The sequence below is a fragment of the Leptonychotes weddellii genome, chromosome 14 (genome assembly GCF_054177405.1).
Source record: "Leptonychotes weddellii isolate Sample4059 chromosome 14, ASM5417740v2, whole genome shotgun sequence".
Lineage (NCBI taxonomy): Eukaryota > Metazoa > Chordata > Mammalia > Carnivora > Phocidae > Leptonychotes > Leptonychotes weddellii.
The window spans coordinates 48,928,248-48,943,609 of NC_138382.1; the positions used below are offsets into that span (position 1 = coordinate 48,928,248).

Here is a 15,362-nt window from a genome sequence, read left to right on the forward strand (position 1 = left end):
AAAAAAATAAATTTTGAAGAGTGGCATCACTTTACATCTTTGCAGATTACTTTTAAATCTGGCTTAATAGAAGACACTTAGATACTTACCTGTTTTTGCAGTCTGTTTTGCTTTGTTATTCTGATCAAAGCATATGAAGAAAATGTAGCCTCACATAGATATGTGGTTAGAAAAGTAATTTAATACTTTAAAGGAGAAGTATTTTAATGCGCTTTTCAGATAATTGAGCACGTTCTCTGATAATCCACTAAAATTTCTGCAGTGGAAGGGGGTATGTGCATGGGTCAACAGAATAGCTTGGAGGTTTTTCAGACATGCCACAATGCGGACTTAGTAGAGCTGTGAGGTATTTGCTTTCTGGAATAATCACACTAATAAATATAAATAAACACTCTTCCCAATAGCCAACTAGTCTTGGAAAAACAGAGTAAGCTTGTTTTTAGCTCCCTCTCATTAGTCTGCCCACTGTTATGAAATCCCTTCTGATTCTCCTTTGACTGCCAGCTCCTAAAATTTCTTTTCCATATTCCCTTTGGTCCTCCATGACATCTTTAGTATCTATTGAGCAAATGCAGTTAGAGCAGCAACTTAATTTTTTTTTTAAGTTTTTATTTAAATCCCAGTTAACATAGTGTAATATTAGTTTCAGGTGTACAATATAGATTCAGCACTTCTATACATCACCTGGTGCTCATCAAAACAAACGTACTCCTTAATCCCCATCACCTGTTTCATCCACCCTCCTGCCAACCTTCCTTCTGCTAGCCAGCAGTTTGTTCTCATCAGTTCTGCTAACCATCAGTTTGTTCTCTAAGAGTCTGTTTCTTGGTTTGCTTCTCTTTCTCTCTTTTTCCCCTTTGCTTGTTTGTTTTGTTTCTTAAATTCCACATATGAGTGAAATCATATGGTATTTGTTTTTCTCTGACTGACTTATTTCATTTAGCATAATACTCTCTAGCTCCATTCATGTTCAAATGGCAAGATTTCATTCTTTTTTATGGCTGAGTAATATTTCAGTGTGTGTGTGTGTGTATACACACACACACATATATATACACACATACACCACATCTTTATCCATCCATCGATGGACACTTGGGCTGTTTCTATAATTTGGCTATTGTAGATAATGCTGCTATAAACATCGGGTGCATGTATTCCCCCCTTTTAAAAACAATTTTAAGATTTTATTTATTCATTTGACAGAGGGAGAGACAGTGAAAGAGGGAACACAAGCAGGGGGAGTGGGAGAGGGAGAAGCAGGCTCCCCGCTGAGCAGGGAGCCCGATGCGGGGCTTGATCCCAGGAACCTGGGACCATGACCTGAGCCAAAGGCAGACACTTAATGACTGAGCCACCAAGGCGCCCCTATTCCCCCCCCTTTTAAAAGATATTTTATTTTTAAGTAATCTCCACACACAATGTGAGCTTAAACTCACAACCCTGAGATCAAGAGTTGTATGCTTCACTGACTGAGCCAGCCAGCCCCCTTTTTGAATTAGTATTTTTGTATTCTTTGGCTAAATAGTGTGATTCCGGATCATAAGGTAGTTCTATTTTTAAGTTTTTTTTTTTTTTTTAAGATTTATTTATTTATCTGAGAGAGAGAGAGAACACGTGAGCAGGGGGAGGGGGAGAGGGAAAGAATTTCAAGCAGACTCCCTGCTGATTGTGGAGCCTGGTGCAGGGCTCAATCTCAGGACCCTGAGGTCATGACCTGAGCCAAAACCAAGAGTCAGATGCTTAATCGGCTGAGGCACCCAGGTGCACCTTATTTTTAATTTTTTGAGAAACCTCCATATTGTTTTCCAGAGTGGCTGCACTAGTTTGCATTCCCACCAACATTGCAAGAGCATTCATTTGCCTTTTTCTACATCCTCACCAACACCTGTTGTTTATGTTGTTGATTTTAGCCACACTGAAAGGTGTGAGGTGATAGGCCATTGTTGTAGTTTTGACTTACATTTCTGATGATGAGTGATGTTGAGCATCTTTTCATGTGTCTGTTGGCCATCTGTATGTCTTCTTTGGAAAAATGTCTATACATGTCTTCTGCCGATTTTTAATTGGATTATTCATCTTTTGGGTGTTGAGTAGGATAAGTTCTTTATATATTTTGGATACTAACCCTTTATCAGATATATCATTTGCAAATAAATATATTCTCCCATTCCATAGGTTGCCTTTTAGTTTTGTTGATTGTCTCCTTCACTGTGCAGAAGCTTTTGATTTTGATGTAGTTCCAATGATTTACTATTTTGTTTCCCTTGCCTCAGGAGACATACCTAGAAAGAAGTTGCTATGTCAAAAAAGTTACTGCCTGTGTTCTTTTCTAGGATTTTATGGTTTCAGGTCTCACATTTAGGTTTTTAATCCATTATTGAATTTATTTTTGTTTATAGTGTAAGAAAATGGTCCAGTTTTATTCTTTTGTATATTGCTGTCCAGATTTCCCAACACCATTTGTTGAAGAGACATTCTTTTTCCCATTGGATATTCTTTCCAGCTTTCTTGAAGATTAATTGACTATATAATTGTGGATTCATTTCTGGGTTTTCTATTCTGTTCTATTGATCTATGTGTCTATTTCTGTGCCAGTACAATACTGTTTCGATTACTACAGCTTTGTAATATAACTTGAAGTCCAGAATCATGACTTCTTGGCTACTTGGGGTCTTTTGTGGTTCCATACAGATTTTTGGGAGTGTTTGTTCTAGGTCTGTGAAAAATGCTGTTGGTATTTTGATAGAAATTGCATTAAATGTGTAGATTGCTTTAAGTGGTATAGACATTTAACAATATTTGTTCTTCCAATCCATGAACATGGAATGTCTTTCCATTTCCTTATGTCGTTTTTTATTTCTTTAATTAGTGTTTTATAGTTTTTAGAGTACAAGTCTTTTACCTCTTTGGTTAGGTTTATTCCTAGGTATCTTACTGTTTTTGGTACAACTGTAAATGGGATTGATTACTTAATTTCTCTCTCTCTCTTTTTAAATGATTTTATTTATTTATTTATTTGAGAGAGAGCAAAAGAGCACAAACAGGGGGAGCAGCAGAGGGAGAGGGAGAAGCAGGCTCCCCGCTGAGCAGGGAGCCTGACGTGGGGCTTGATCCCAGGACCCTAGGATCATGACCTGAGCTGAAGGCAGACACTCAACTGACTGAGCCACCCAGGCGCCCCTTAATTTCTCTTTCTGCTACTTCATTATTGATGAATAGAAATGCAGCAGATTTGTGTACATTGAATTTATATCCTGCAACTTTACTGAATTTGTGTCTCAGGTCTAGCAGTTTTTTGGTGGAGTCTTTTGGGTTTTCCACATAGAGTATCATGTTACTTGCAAATAATGAAAGTTTTACTTCTTTCTTGACAATTTGGATGCCTTTTCTTTCTTTTTGTTGTCTGATTGCTATGGCTAAGACTTCTAGTATTATGTTGAATAAAAGTGATGAGAGTCAACATCCCTGTCTTGTTCCTGACCATAGAGGAAAAGCTCTCAGTTTTTCCCCATTTAGGATGATGTTAGCTGTGGGTTTTTCATATATGGCCTTTATTATGTTGAGGTATATTCCCTCAAAACTTACTTTGTTGAGGGTTTTTATCGTGAATGGATGTTGTACTTTGTCAAATGCTTTTTCTGCATCTATTGAAATGATCATATGGTTCTTATCCTTTCTCTTAGTGATGTGATGTAACATGTTGATTGATTTACGAATATTGAACCAGCCTTGCAACCCAGGAATAAATCCTCCTTGATTGTGGTTAATGATTTTTTTAATGTATTGTTGGATTTGGTTTGCTAGAATTTATTGAGAACTTTTGCATCTATGTTCATCAGGGATGTTGGCCTGTAGTTCTTTTTTTTAGTGGTGCCTTTATCTGGTTTTGGTATCAGGGTAATGCTGACCTCATAGAATGAATTCGGAAGTTTTCCTTCCTTCTCTTATTTTTTGGAATAATTTGAGAAGAACAGGTATTAACTCTTCTTTTTTATTTTTATTTTTATTTATTTATTTGACAGAGAGATAGAGAGCACAAGTAGAGTGGCAGGCAGAGGTAGAGGGAGAAGCAGGATCCCCGCTGAGCGGGGAGCCCGATGCGGGGCTCGATCCCAGGACCCTGGAATCATGACCTGAGCCGAAAGCAGACGCTTAACCGACTGAGCCACCCAGGCGCCGCCCCCCTCCCCTTTTTTTTTTAAGTATGCTCCACACCCGGCATGGAGCCCAGCATTCAAGATGTCAGCCTCTTGAACTCACAACCCTGAGATTAAGACCTGAGCTGAGATGAAGAGTCATATGCTTAACTGACTGAGCCACCCAGGCGCCCCTAACTCTTAAAATGTTTGGTAGAATTCACCTTTGAAGCCATCTCATCTAGTCCTGGACTTTAGTTTGTTGGAAGTTTTTTGATTACTGATTCAATTTCTTTGCAGGTTATTGGTCTGTTCAAGTTTTCTATTTCTTCCTGCTTCACTTTAGGTAGTTTATATGTTTCTAGGAATTTATCCATTCCTTCTAGCTTGTCCAGTTTGTTGGCATATAGTTTTTCATAAATAATCTCTTATATTTCTGTGTTGTTGGTTATTTCTCCTTTGTCATTTGTGATCTTGTTTATTTGGGTCCTTTCTCTTTTCTTTTTGATAAATCTGGCTAGAGGTTTATCAGTTTTATTAATTGTTGTCAAAGATCCAGCTCCTGGTTTCATTGATCTATTGTGTTTTTTTTTTTTTTTTTTTTTTAGTTTCTGTATCATTTATTTCTGTTCTTACCTTTATTTCCTTCCTTCTGATGCCTCTAGGCTTCCCCTGTTGTTCTTTCTCTAGCTGCTTTAGCTGTAAGGTTAGGTTGTTGAGCAGCAGCTTCATTCTAGCAACTATCAGTACTGAGCCTCAGAACAGCGAGGGTGCAGGTATGTGAGCAGTGCAGTAGCAGGGCTAGGCAAGTGGGTATGTGTCCCTTGTGGAGGCGGGGGAGTGGGTGGTGCAGATGCCTGTGTTCAACCATTGGGGGTCATCATTTCTCCATGTGTGGGAGGGCTTTGCATGTCTTCTCAGCCATGATCCTAATAGGATAGGATACACTACTGCTTGTGGGAGAACAGATGCCAACATGAAGAAAGTCTCTGATTTTACCAACACAAAAATTATTTTAAATTTGGGTGCAGTATAAAGTAAAATATATGGTTTTGAGTGTTCAAAAAAGTATATAATTTTCCTTATATCTTAGTATAATAATTGCTAGTATTTACTGAATACTTACTATCATTGAATAGTGTGCTATTACAGTAAGAACTCTATATTATACTAGAGTATAATATAGAGCACTTAGGATATTCCTTTAAGAGTCAGGTGCTATTCTTTTTTTTTTAAGGATTTTATTCATTTATTAGAGAGAGATCACAAGCAGGGGGGAGGGGTAAAGGGAGAAGCAGACTCCCTGTTGAGCAGGGAGCCTGATGCAGGACTACATCCCAGGACCCTGGGATCATGACCAGAGCCGAAGGCGGATGCTCACCCGACTGAGCCACCCAGGCACCTGAGAGTCAGGTGCTATTCTATGGGCTTTGTGTTTTTAATTCTTTTCACTCATTTAATCTTCATACCAACCCTCTGAAGTAGATACTGTTATTGTCTCCATTTTGCAGATGAAGCAACTGGGACACAGGTTGTAAAGTAACTTCCCCAAGATCAAACAACTAATAAGTGTAGAACCAGGATTTGAACCTAGACATAAGGGCTCCAGAATGTGATGGATCTGACAGGTCAAATCAGTCAAATCTAGGGCCTGCATCCTATGTAGCTGTGGCCTTTGGGATGAGGGTTGCTTGTCTTGTCTCTATTAAGAGGTGGCATTGTGGTTCAGTAGAACAAACTCTGGGCTAGTAATGAAAAATGCCAGTCTTGGGCACATTGCAGGAATTTTTCCAAGTCTTCATTTTCTTACCTCCAATATGAGTATTCTGCTGTCAGCCTCTTATGTATGTTTGGGTTATGTTTGCCATTTATAAAGTGCCTTTATGTGTTATATCATTCATCTGTCTTGCCTGCCTTACAGTACTGCTTCGGGGATCAAATGAGTAATATACAGGAGAACTATAAGCAATGATTGTTGCTTTTCAAAGTATTTGCTTTTCTCCCCTCAGTTTTCTGTTTCTTCAAGAGTGAATTATAAAAAATAATTCAGATTTAGTTGGATATTTAATGTATAGGTGCTATTCTATAACTCTATGCATGATCTCCTTCTATCATTTTCACACATAGCTCTAGTACCCAAGTATTGTATCAAATAGAAGTTATATTCAGTTCTATTTTCTGCCCTACTGAACAGGAAATGTAGTAGGCACGGATAATCCAAAATAATTGGTTAGCTTTTGGTATTCATTTTTGTACTTAATTTAACTCGAGTATGTGTGGCTGAGAATTCAGAGTACAGATCTTCCTTGACTTAAGGGGTTACATCCCAATAAACCCATCGTAAATTGAAAATATTGTTAAGTCGAAAATGCATTTAATGCATCTAACCTGCTGAACGGCATAGCTTAGCCTCGCCTCCCTTAAACATGCTTGGAGCACTTACATTAGGTACAGTTGGGCAAACTCATCTAACACAAAACCTATTTTATAGTAAAGTGTTGAGTATCTCATGTAACTTATTGATTACTGAAAGTGAAAAACGGAATGATCGTATGGGTACAGAATGGTTCTAAGTGTGTTGGCTCTTTAGTCTCATGATCACGTGGCTGACAGAGAGCGGCAGCTTGTTGCTCTGCCCAGCATCACAAAAGAGTATTATACTGTATATCATTAGCCAGGAAAAAGATCAAAATTCAAAATTTGTAGTATGGTTTTTACTGAATGTGTATCGCTTTTGCAGCATGGTAAAGTTGAAAAATTTTAAGTTGAGCCGTTGTAAGTCTGGGACCATCTATACTTAAAGTATTGAGTCTCTTTGGAAAACCCAGCTTGAGATAAGCCATATGGTTCAGACTTTGGTGTCTTGTCCACCCCACTCTTTATTCTCTCCAGTTCAGGAGTCCAGCAAAGAAGCTAGCACCTTCTTCCTATGCTTCCCTCCTTTCCCACACACACCTTGTGGTAAAGACACAAAGCAGGAGGCTAGGGGGAGAGAGAAAGTGTTTTTTTGTTTGTTTTTAGGAGAGTAAGAGAGAGCAGATCAGGGGGAAGGGCAGAGGGAGAGGGAGAGTGAGAATCTTAAGTAGGCTCTACAAGTGTGAAGCCTGACGCGGGGCTCAGTCTCAGGACCCTGAGATCATGACCTGAGCCGAAATCAGGAGTCGGACACTTAACTGACTGAGCCACCCAAGCAGCCCTGTTTTTAGGAGAGTAACATTAAGATTATGGAGGGAACCCCAGAAATCTTCTCACTTGAGCAGTAGTCACTCAATTGGTGTCAAAGAAGTTGCCCAACTGGTGGTAAAGTGTCTGAGCTTCTAAGGCTGGGACCTTCCTGAAGGGGGAATTTACAGTAGGGGGAACTGCTAAGGTCAAAGCAACACAGTGAAAACTTATCTTAGCATTTTGGACTTTTATATAGTACCATTAGTGTAAGTCTCTGTGGTCTCCACATTCTCCGTAACCCATGAGGTTGTGCTTACACCAGCCAGTGATGCAGGTCGTTGTTTCTAGTGTTCCTCTGTGTTCATGATGGCAGCATGACTTTCTCTTGAATCCATTACTATAAGTGTGGTGTCCAGAACAAGGGAAGGTTCATGATATTGCTCTGTTTTGTGGCGGGCAAACCTCTCCTGGTATATTATGTTTGGTTCTGAACACATCACGCTGAGGGCCAGTGACAACCTAAAGTGTGCGATCTAAAGAAAGGGTCAGAATGGTAAGGGGCGGTAATCATTGAAATGGTGGTTAAAGGAACTGGAAAAGAGAAAACTTGGAGAGGACAGGTTGTCTATAATAGGGATATTCAAATTTCTGAAAAGCTCTTATACCAAAGAGGAAGTAAAATTATGACTGTTAGTAAAAATAGTAAACCATTTTTTGAGGGTCTACTCTGTTTAGATGTTGTACTAGGCTCTCCACATATGTTACATGTATTGCAAGGCAGGCTCTATTTCTATTTTACAGATGATGGAACTGAGGCTCCGAGAGGTATAATAACCTACTCAAGGTCATATAGTTATTTAGTGATTTCACAACTCAAACCACGGTCTCCCTAATTCCAAAGCCTAGATTGTACTGACACTGAATGGAGATCATAGGCAGACAGACCTTAGGGGGCAGGTGGGAGAAGCTAGCCATCCCAGTTGTTCTGTTCCTGGGAAAGGAGGACTTAGGGCAGAAAGTGAAAGACCACTGATTGGGGTTGTTGTGAAGAGAATTCATACATGGCAAAGATGAGTTTAAAATTACATTCCTTATGAATCTCTTCCACTGTAGTCTTCTGAACTCCTGTTCCAGGTCCAGGCTAGGCCCCTTCGGCCTTTTGATTCTCACTGATTCGGATTTGGTTCTCAGAACCTATTTCTGGCCCCTCATGCATGGGTCCGAATACTTGGATAATTTCTCTCCTGAAGCAAAATAAATCTTGTATAGAGACTATCTCACTTTTTAAAACTGTGCTTTGCCAGTACCCTCAGCATCGTGAGGACTCCTTGGATTGGTGCTAAACCCTAATGTAGCTTGAGGTGCGCTGCATTACAAGTCTGAGCCACTCTTGCCGGCCTGTTGTAGAGCCACTGATGTTAGTGCCTAGTGACTGTTCCTTGATGAAGATGCCATGCAGATCCCACTGTAGGCAGTGGGAAGGAGGACAGAGTGCCTTGGCTACATAATTTTAACAATCAGGTGGTGATGGGATGTGAAGGGCTAGGCAAGAGCTCCTCTTCGTGAACTGCTTATTGTCACCTGCTGACATCTTTAAAACTTATGGAGAATGTTTATTCTCACTTAAGAATTTGATGAACTCATGTTGTTTTTACACATTGGTATTGATTTTACAAAGTAATTATGCTAACTTTAAGATTGGAAAACAATGAATATATTCGTAATTTTTTGTTAATAAAGTTTATAATATTTTTTTGTAGCTTATTCACCTCGATGAAGATTGTGTAACAGAACTTTCTGTACATCACAGAAATAACCGGCAAACAATGGAGGATTTAATTTCATCGGTAAGAAATACAATGTGAATTTGAGACTAATATCTCTTGTTTTATTTTTCTTTATTGATACAATAAATGTACTGGTAAAGTACATTAAAAATAGTATAGCATTTGTCAGACCTAGGATTTTATCATGGGTGTAAATATTATAATTATGTATGATTTTCACTCAATTCTTTTCTCATGTCTGCTGGATATCCTCTTAAAAATGACATTGATTAAAGAAAATTATAGTGGGGAAAAAATGAAGAAACAGAAGAAACTAGTCCACAGAGAACTGATAGAGTTCTGATTTTACTCCTTGAAATTCTCTAACATAGAACTATGATTCTGTTTGTAGGAATAGGTAAACACAAAGCACTTTTCTTCTTACCTAAAAGCAATCCTGTGGCATCACATCACCCGTAAGCTTATGAAACAAATACAGATATCATTATCATGATTTCTGTGTTGGATCATTTTAGCTCTTTCAGATGCTTAATCTCTAGATTTTTTTGTAGGGATGGAGGCACTCACAGCTGACCCTGAGTATAATCTAACCTGATAGGGATTGCGCCTAACTTTGCTCCTGATTCAGTACTGTGTCTTTCATCATCTATGATTTGTGTTTTTTTCTCTTTTCTAATTTGCAAGGTAAAGGCCTTAAGCAAAATTTTTTTACTAAACAAAGCTTTGCTAAGCCACAATTCTTTTCAGTGAGGAGGTATAAAGGATTTTTTTGAATGACATAATAACCAAGGTTCTAGAATGTGTCTGGAAAACAGAATGATAATTTAGTTTTTCATGGATAATGCCTTTATTTTATTTTATTTTTTTAAAGATTTTATTTATTTATTTGAGAGAGAGAGAGAGAGAGCATGAGTGGGGGGGAGGGGCAGAGGGAGAAAGAGAAGTAGACTCCCCACTGAGCAAGGAGCCCAATGCAGGGCTCCATCCCAGGACCCTGAGATCATGACCCAAGCCAAACGCAGATGCTTAACTGACTAAGCCACCCCGATGCCCCGGATAATGCCTTTAAAGAAATGGCAAGAATTGGGAATTGTTGCAAGGTCTTTTATAATGAAAATCTGAAGTTTCCATTGAAGTAACTTAAAAAAAAAAAGAATGACTTTTTCTTTAGGACGATCTTTAATAGAAGACTATATTTCAGATACATAAGATTTCTTTTAAAATTTTTACAAGTTTTCAAACACCTACAAAAGTAGAATAGTTTAGGGCGCCTGGGTGGCTCAGTTAGTTAAGCAACTGCCTTCGGCTCAGGTCATGATACTGGAGTCCCAGGATCGAGTCCCACATTGAGCTCCTTGCTCAGCAGAGAGTCTGTTTCTCCCTCTGACCCTCCCCTCTCATGTGCTCTCTCTCTCACTCTCTCTCTCTCAAATAAATAAATAAAATCTTAAAGAAAAAAAAAGTAGTTTAACAGTGATCTTCCATGTAATCATCATCTAGTTTCAACAGTTAATGACACTTTGCCAGTTTTATCTGTATCCCAGCACCCTCTCCCATCTGCCCTTTTAAACTAGGATATTTCAAAGCTAGTCCCAGACATCCTGTCATTTTATTGAGAAAAAATTTGGTGTGAGATCCACAGACTTAAAATCTGAATCTTAAAAGTAATATACTTGGTGGGGCACCTGGATGGCTTGGTTGGACATCCGGCTCTTGTTCTCAGCTCAGGTCTTGATTTTGCGGTTTTAAGTTCGAGCCCCACGTTGGAATTTCAAGAACTATTGAAGAAAAGTTCTTAAAATAATATCCTTTATGTGGTCTTTACATACAGTTTTCAAACTTAAAAGTGAAATGGAAATAGGAATTGTTTACTTCTGATACAGAAAAAGTAGATAATGAAGCATGATAGAGATTGTTTCCTGGTGTTAATCTTTCTAAAGATCTCAGTGATTCTAAAAGCTAGACATGAACAACATCAAGGATGCTGTGAAGAAAGTAATAGTTTTTCTTCTTTTGTACTCTTCCCTCATTCTTATGTGCCTGTTTATACTTACTTTCCAGTCCTAGGGATGAGTAGTATACAGGCTATGCATTCTAAATGTGAGCTTGTCAACCTTATCTGAACATAGAGTCCCCTGGGTGCTTTTTTTTAAGATTTTTTTTTTTTTTTTTTTAATTCGAGACACAGAGATACAGAGAGAGAGAGAGAGAGGGAGAGAGCATGAGCAGGGAGAGAGGCAGAGGGAGAGGGAGAAGCAGGCTTCCCGCTGAGCAGGAAGCCTGATGCGGGGCTTGATCCCAGGATGCTGGGATCATGACCTAAACCGAAGGCAGACGCTTAACCATCTGAGCCACCCAGGTGCCCGTCCCCTGGGTGCTTTAAACTAATCCTGATGCCTAGGTCCTACCCCCAGAGCTTATGACCTAATTGGTTTGGTGTGTGGCCTAAATATCAGAATTTTTAAAAGCTTCCCAAATGATTGCAGTATGTTGCCAGGAGTTGAGAAGTACTACTCTAAATTCTTGCTATTCAAAGTATGTTCTGACCAGGAGCGTTAGCGTCACTTGGTCCTTGTCCGAAATGCAGACTCACAGGCCCACTTCAGACCTACTGAATCAGAATCTGCATCTTAGTAAAATCCCTAAGTGATTCACATGTACATTAAAGTTTGAGAAGCATTGGTCTAAGTCAGTGGTTTTCAACTGGGAGTGATTTTGCCTCTTAGGGGACATTTTTGGTTGTCACAACTGGGGTGTGTATACATGCTAATGGAATCTAGTGGTTAGAGGCCAGGATTCTGCTAAATATTCCACAACAGAACAGCCCCTCACAAGAAAGAATTATCCAGGGGGCTCCTGGGTGGCTCAGTCATTAAGCGTCTGCCTTCAGCTCCGGTCATGATCCCAGGGTCCTGGGATCGAGCCCCACATCGGGCTCCCTGCTCGGCGGGAAGCCTTCTTCTCCTTCTCCCACTCCCCCTGCTTGTGTTCCTGCTCTCGCTATCTCTCTCTGTCAAATAAATAAATAAAATCTTAAAAAAAAAAAAAAAAAAAAAAGAATTATCCAGGCCAGAGATGAGTAGTGTTGAGGTTGAGAAATCTTGGTTTAGGAAGTCCCAGAGAATTCACGTTGGTCCTAGGTACTCTCCAGTTTATTTATTATTTTTAAATTAAATTAATTAATTAAGATTTTATTTATTTTTTGACAGAGAGACAGCGAGAGGGGGAACACAAGCAGAGGGAGAGGGGGAGGGAGAAGCAGGCTTCCCGCGGAGCAGGGAGCCCGATGCGGGGCTCAATCCCAGGACCCTGGGATCATGACCTGAGCCGAAGGCAGACGCTTAACAGACTGAGCCACCCAGGCGCCCCTATTATTTTTTTTTTAATTAATATATAATCTATTATTTGTAAATTAGTTTGTTATGGTAAAATAGCTCGCGTGATTTCTTTTTTTTATTAACATAATGTATTATTTGTAAATTACTTTGTTTATGGTAAAATAGCTAGTGTGATTTCTTTTTTTAATTAACACATAATGTATTATTTGTAAATTACTTTGTTTATGATAAAATAGCTAGTGTGATTTTTTTTATTAACATATAATGTATTATTTGTAAATTACTTGGTACTTTCCAGTTTAAATAGCCTCAGGGGACCCAGATTTGAGGTCATCTACGGTCTGTCACACTTTTTCTGGCACTTTGGGAGCTTTGCCTTTATTTTGGGGGCTGGTTAGACTGGACGGGGAGAGATCAGTTTAGTGAGATCTATGCTGGTATGGTGCTGCTGATCTTTGTGCAGAGAGAGAAGCAATATTATTCTCAAATGTTTGACTCCTAGAACTCCCACTTTTATATCATATACATGAGCACTCTTTTTTTTTTTTTTAAGATCTTATTTATTTATCTGAGACAGAGACAAAGAGAGCTAGAACAAGTGGGGTTAGGGGCAGAGGGAGAGGGAGAAGCAGACTCCCACTGAGTGCGGAGCCTGACTCAGAGCCAGACCCAGGGCTAGATCCCAGGACCCTGAGATCATGACCTGAGCCAAAGTCAGACACTTAACCGACTGAGCCACCCACACGCCCCTAAACATGAGCTCTCTAAACTGCTTTTTATATGCAGAAGTTAGAGTTTCATATGTGTTATGATTTCAAGATATCTCACCGTAGCCCTCTTGAGACTCCCATTAGTGGTGCTAGAGCTTCCTTCCACCTGATTGCTTTCCTTACTTTCCTCCTATTTTTCCAGCTGTGAGTGGCTGTGAATTGTGGGAGCAGCCAGTCATCTGGTAGGAGGACTTCATTGAGGGTTACATGTGCATATGAGAACCTATTCGGATCAGTCCCTTCCCCCACCCCTGCAGTACAAATCCCCCTGTATTCTGGTGGCAGAAGTTTAAAGATTGAGGGCCTCACAACCAAGGTCAGGGGAAGGATAGTGAGCCATTCCTCAATTTCTTAAACGCTCTGTACCAGTAACTGCCTGCCCTCAGCCCAGGTGCCTGGGCAGTTCTTTAACATGTAGCCTGCGTGAACAGTAACTGGGGATTAAATTTTTTTTAGAAATCGAGTCTTCTTTATGATAGGTAAACCTATTGCTTTACTTTCAGACATTTGACTTTCAAAACAGGGAGCTGCTTAAAAGATGACGGGGCGCCTGGGTGGCTCAGTCGGTTGAGCGACTGCCTTCGGCTCAGGTCATGATCCCAGGGTCCTGGGATCGAGTCCCACATCGGGCTCCCTGCTCTGCGGGGAGCCTGCTTCTCCCTCTCCCACTCCCCCGTGGTTCCCTCTCTCGCTGTGTCTCTCTCTGTCAAATAAATAAATAAAATCTTTAAAAAAAAAAGAAAAAAGATGAGGGAGACATGGGTTGTGTTAGACTTGGGATTGACGTCACCTGAAAGGTGCCGATTCATCTGTTATTGAACACATAACTCCCCCATGTATCTAATTGTAATGAGTAGTGTGAAGTGGCTATGGCAAAAAAGTTATTAAAAGGATGTCTTTTTGTTTAGGGATAAAGAGGGCTTAGAGTTTATAAAACTCCTATGCAGGTTTAGAGGACTCCATCTAAAACTGTCCAGGTATTGCTTACATTGCCTGGATTGTGCCATACTGTTGTTGATAAACAAGTGGCAACTTGTTTCAGGGCCATTGTTTGTAATCAATTTATGGCATCTCTTTCAAAAAGGTAGGACTGTCATAATGGAGAGTGATTGTGACTGCTTAGTTTTTACCCAGTTCCCAAGTACCTTCTTTATGAAACTTTTTCTGCCCTTCCTTCCAACCCATCCTGTCTGGATTAAAGGCAACATTCTGTAATAATTTATCACAGTATTTTATACTTCTTCCACTAGATTGATAGGTCCATTATATAGATTTCAAAGCATACATGATGATTGTGGCCATCTAAAATATTAACAGATAAAATTTATTAATAAAAACAGTTTTTATTTACACCTTTTTGGTCGTAGACCTCTTTGGATTATGTGCCTTGTGAGGAGATACATGCATTAAATATTATTGAATATTATTAAAATTTAACACTCTTGTAGGATAGAGAGTCACCTAGTCTTATGAGTCCATTATTTAGAAACTTGCAGTTATACATAGTGGATTGAACAGGTATGTTTACATCCAACCCTTCCCTAAAACCTCACTAAAATAATAAAGGGATAAAAAGATAAAAAAATTCACAAGGATGTTGAGGATATAAGAGGAGACAAAAGTAATGTCAATAAGATTTGAGGAACTATAAAATAGGTAAGTAGCATCTGACATAGCACTTCAGAGAAAGCTGAAAGCTAAATGCCTGCAATGGGAAAAGAAAATAAGCAAATTGATTAGAGCCCTAGGCTCCAGAAAGGCTTAGGAATCAGAGGTACTAGGAGCCTCTGAAGTTAGGGAAGTAAGTAGGGTGGAAAACAGGAAGATTGGTTGAAAGTCTGTACTAGAAGCAGTTGGACCCCAGGTTCCTTTCTCTACCTTGTGCTGTATGATAGCCACCTCTTCCTTACCCCAGCAGGAGATGGGAAACACTGAACAAGGGGAACTCGTGTACCATACGCAGCTCTGGTAGGGGTGATGAGCCATTCTGAAATGGATGAATGGCCACATGCAGTCTTCATATTAAGTAGTGAACCACTATCTCTAACCACATTCCCTATTCAACTCTGAGAATGCTGGAACCAGGATTTTATCCTGTTTGCAGTGGGGGTGGGGAAAATATTGGAAGATTCAATTCTAGGGAAAAGCCAAGAGAGAGGACCT

The 15,362-nt window shown here is 39.6% G+C and overlaps 2 protein-coding genes across 7 annotated transcripts in view; one reads left to right on the forward strand and one right to left on the reverse strand.

The window, feature by feature from the left end:
- GNE (glucosamine (UDP-N-acetyl)-2-epimerase/N-acetylmannosamine kinase) overlaps positions 1-15,362 on the reverse strand; it is a 326,114-nt gene that overhangs the window by 250,918 nt on the left and 59,834 nt on the right. The gene's annotated exons all lie outside the window — the stretch shown is intronic.
- MELK (maternal embryonic leucine zipper kinase) overlaps positions 1-15,362 on the forward strand; it is an 88,773-nt gene that overhangs the window by 48,368 nt on the left and 25,043 nt on the right. For all 6 annotated transcript variants that reach the window (XM_081803172.1, XM_006729116.3, XM_081803171.1 and 3 more), the window contains one exon: positions 9,065-9,151. In XM_081803172.1, coding sequence (XP_081659298.1) covers positions 9,065-9,151 — 87 coding nt within the window. The remainder of the gene's footprint in view (positions 1-9,064; positions 9,152-15,362) is intronic.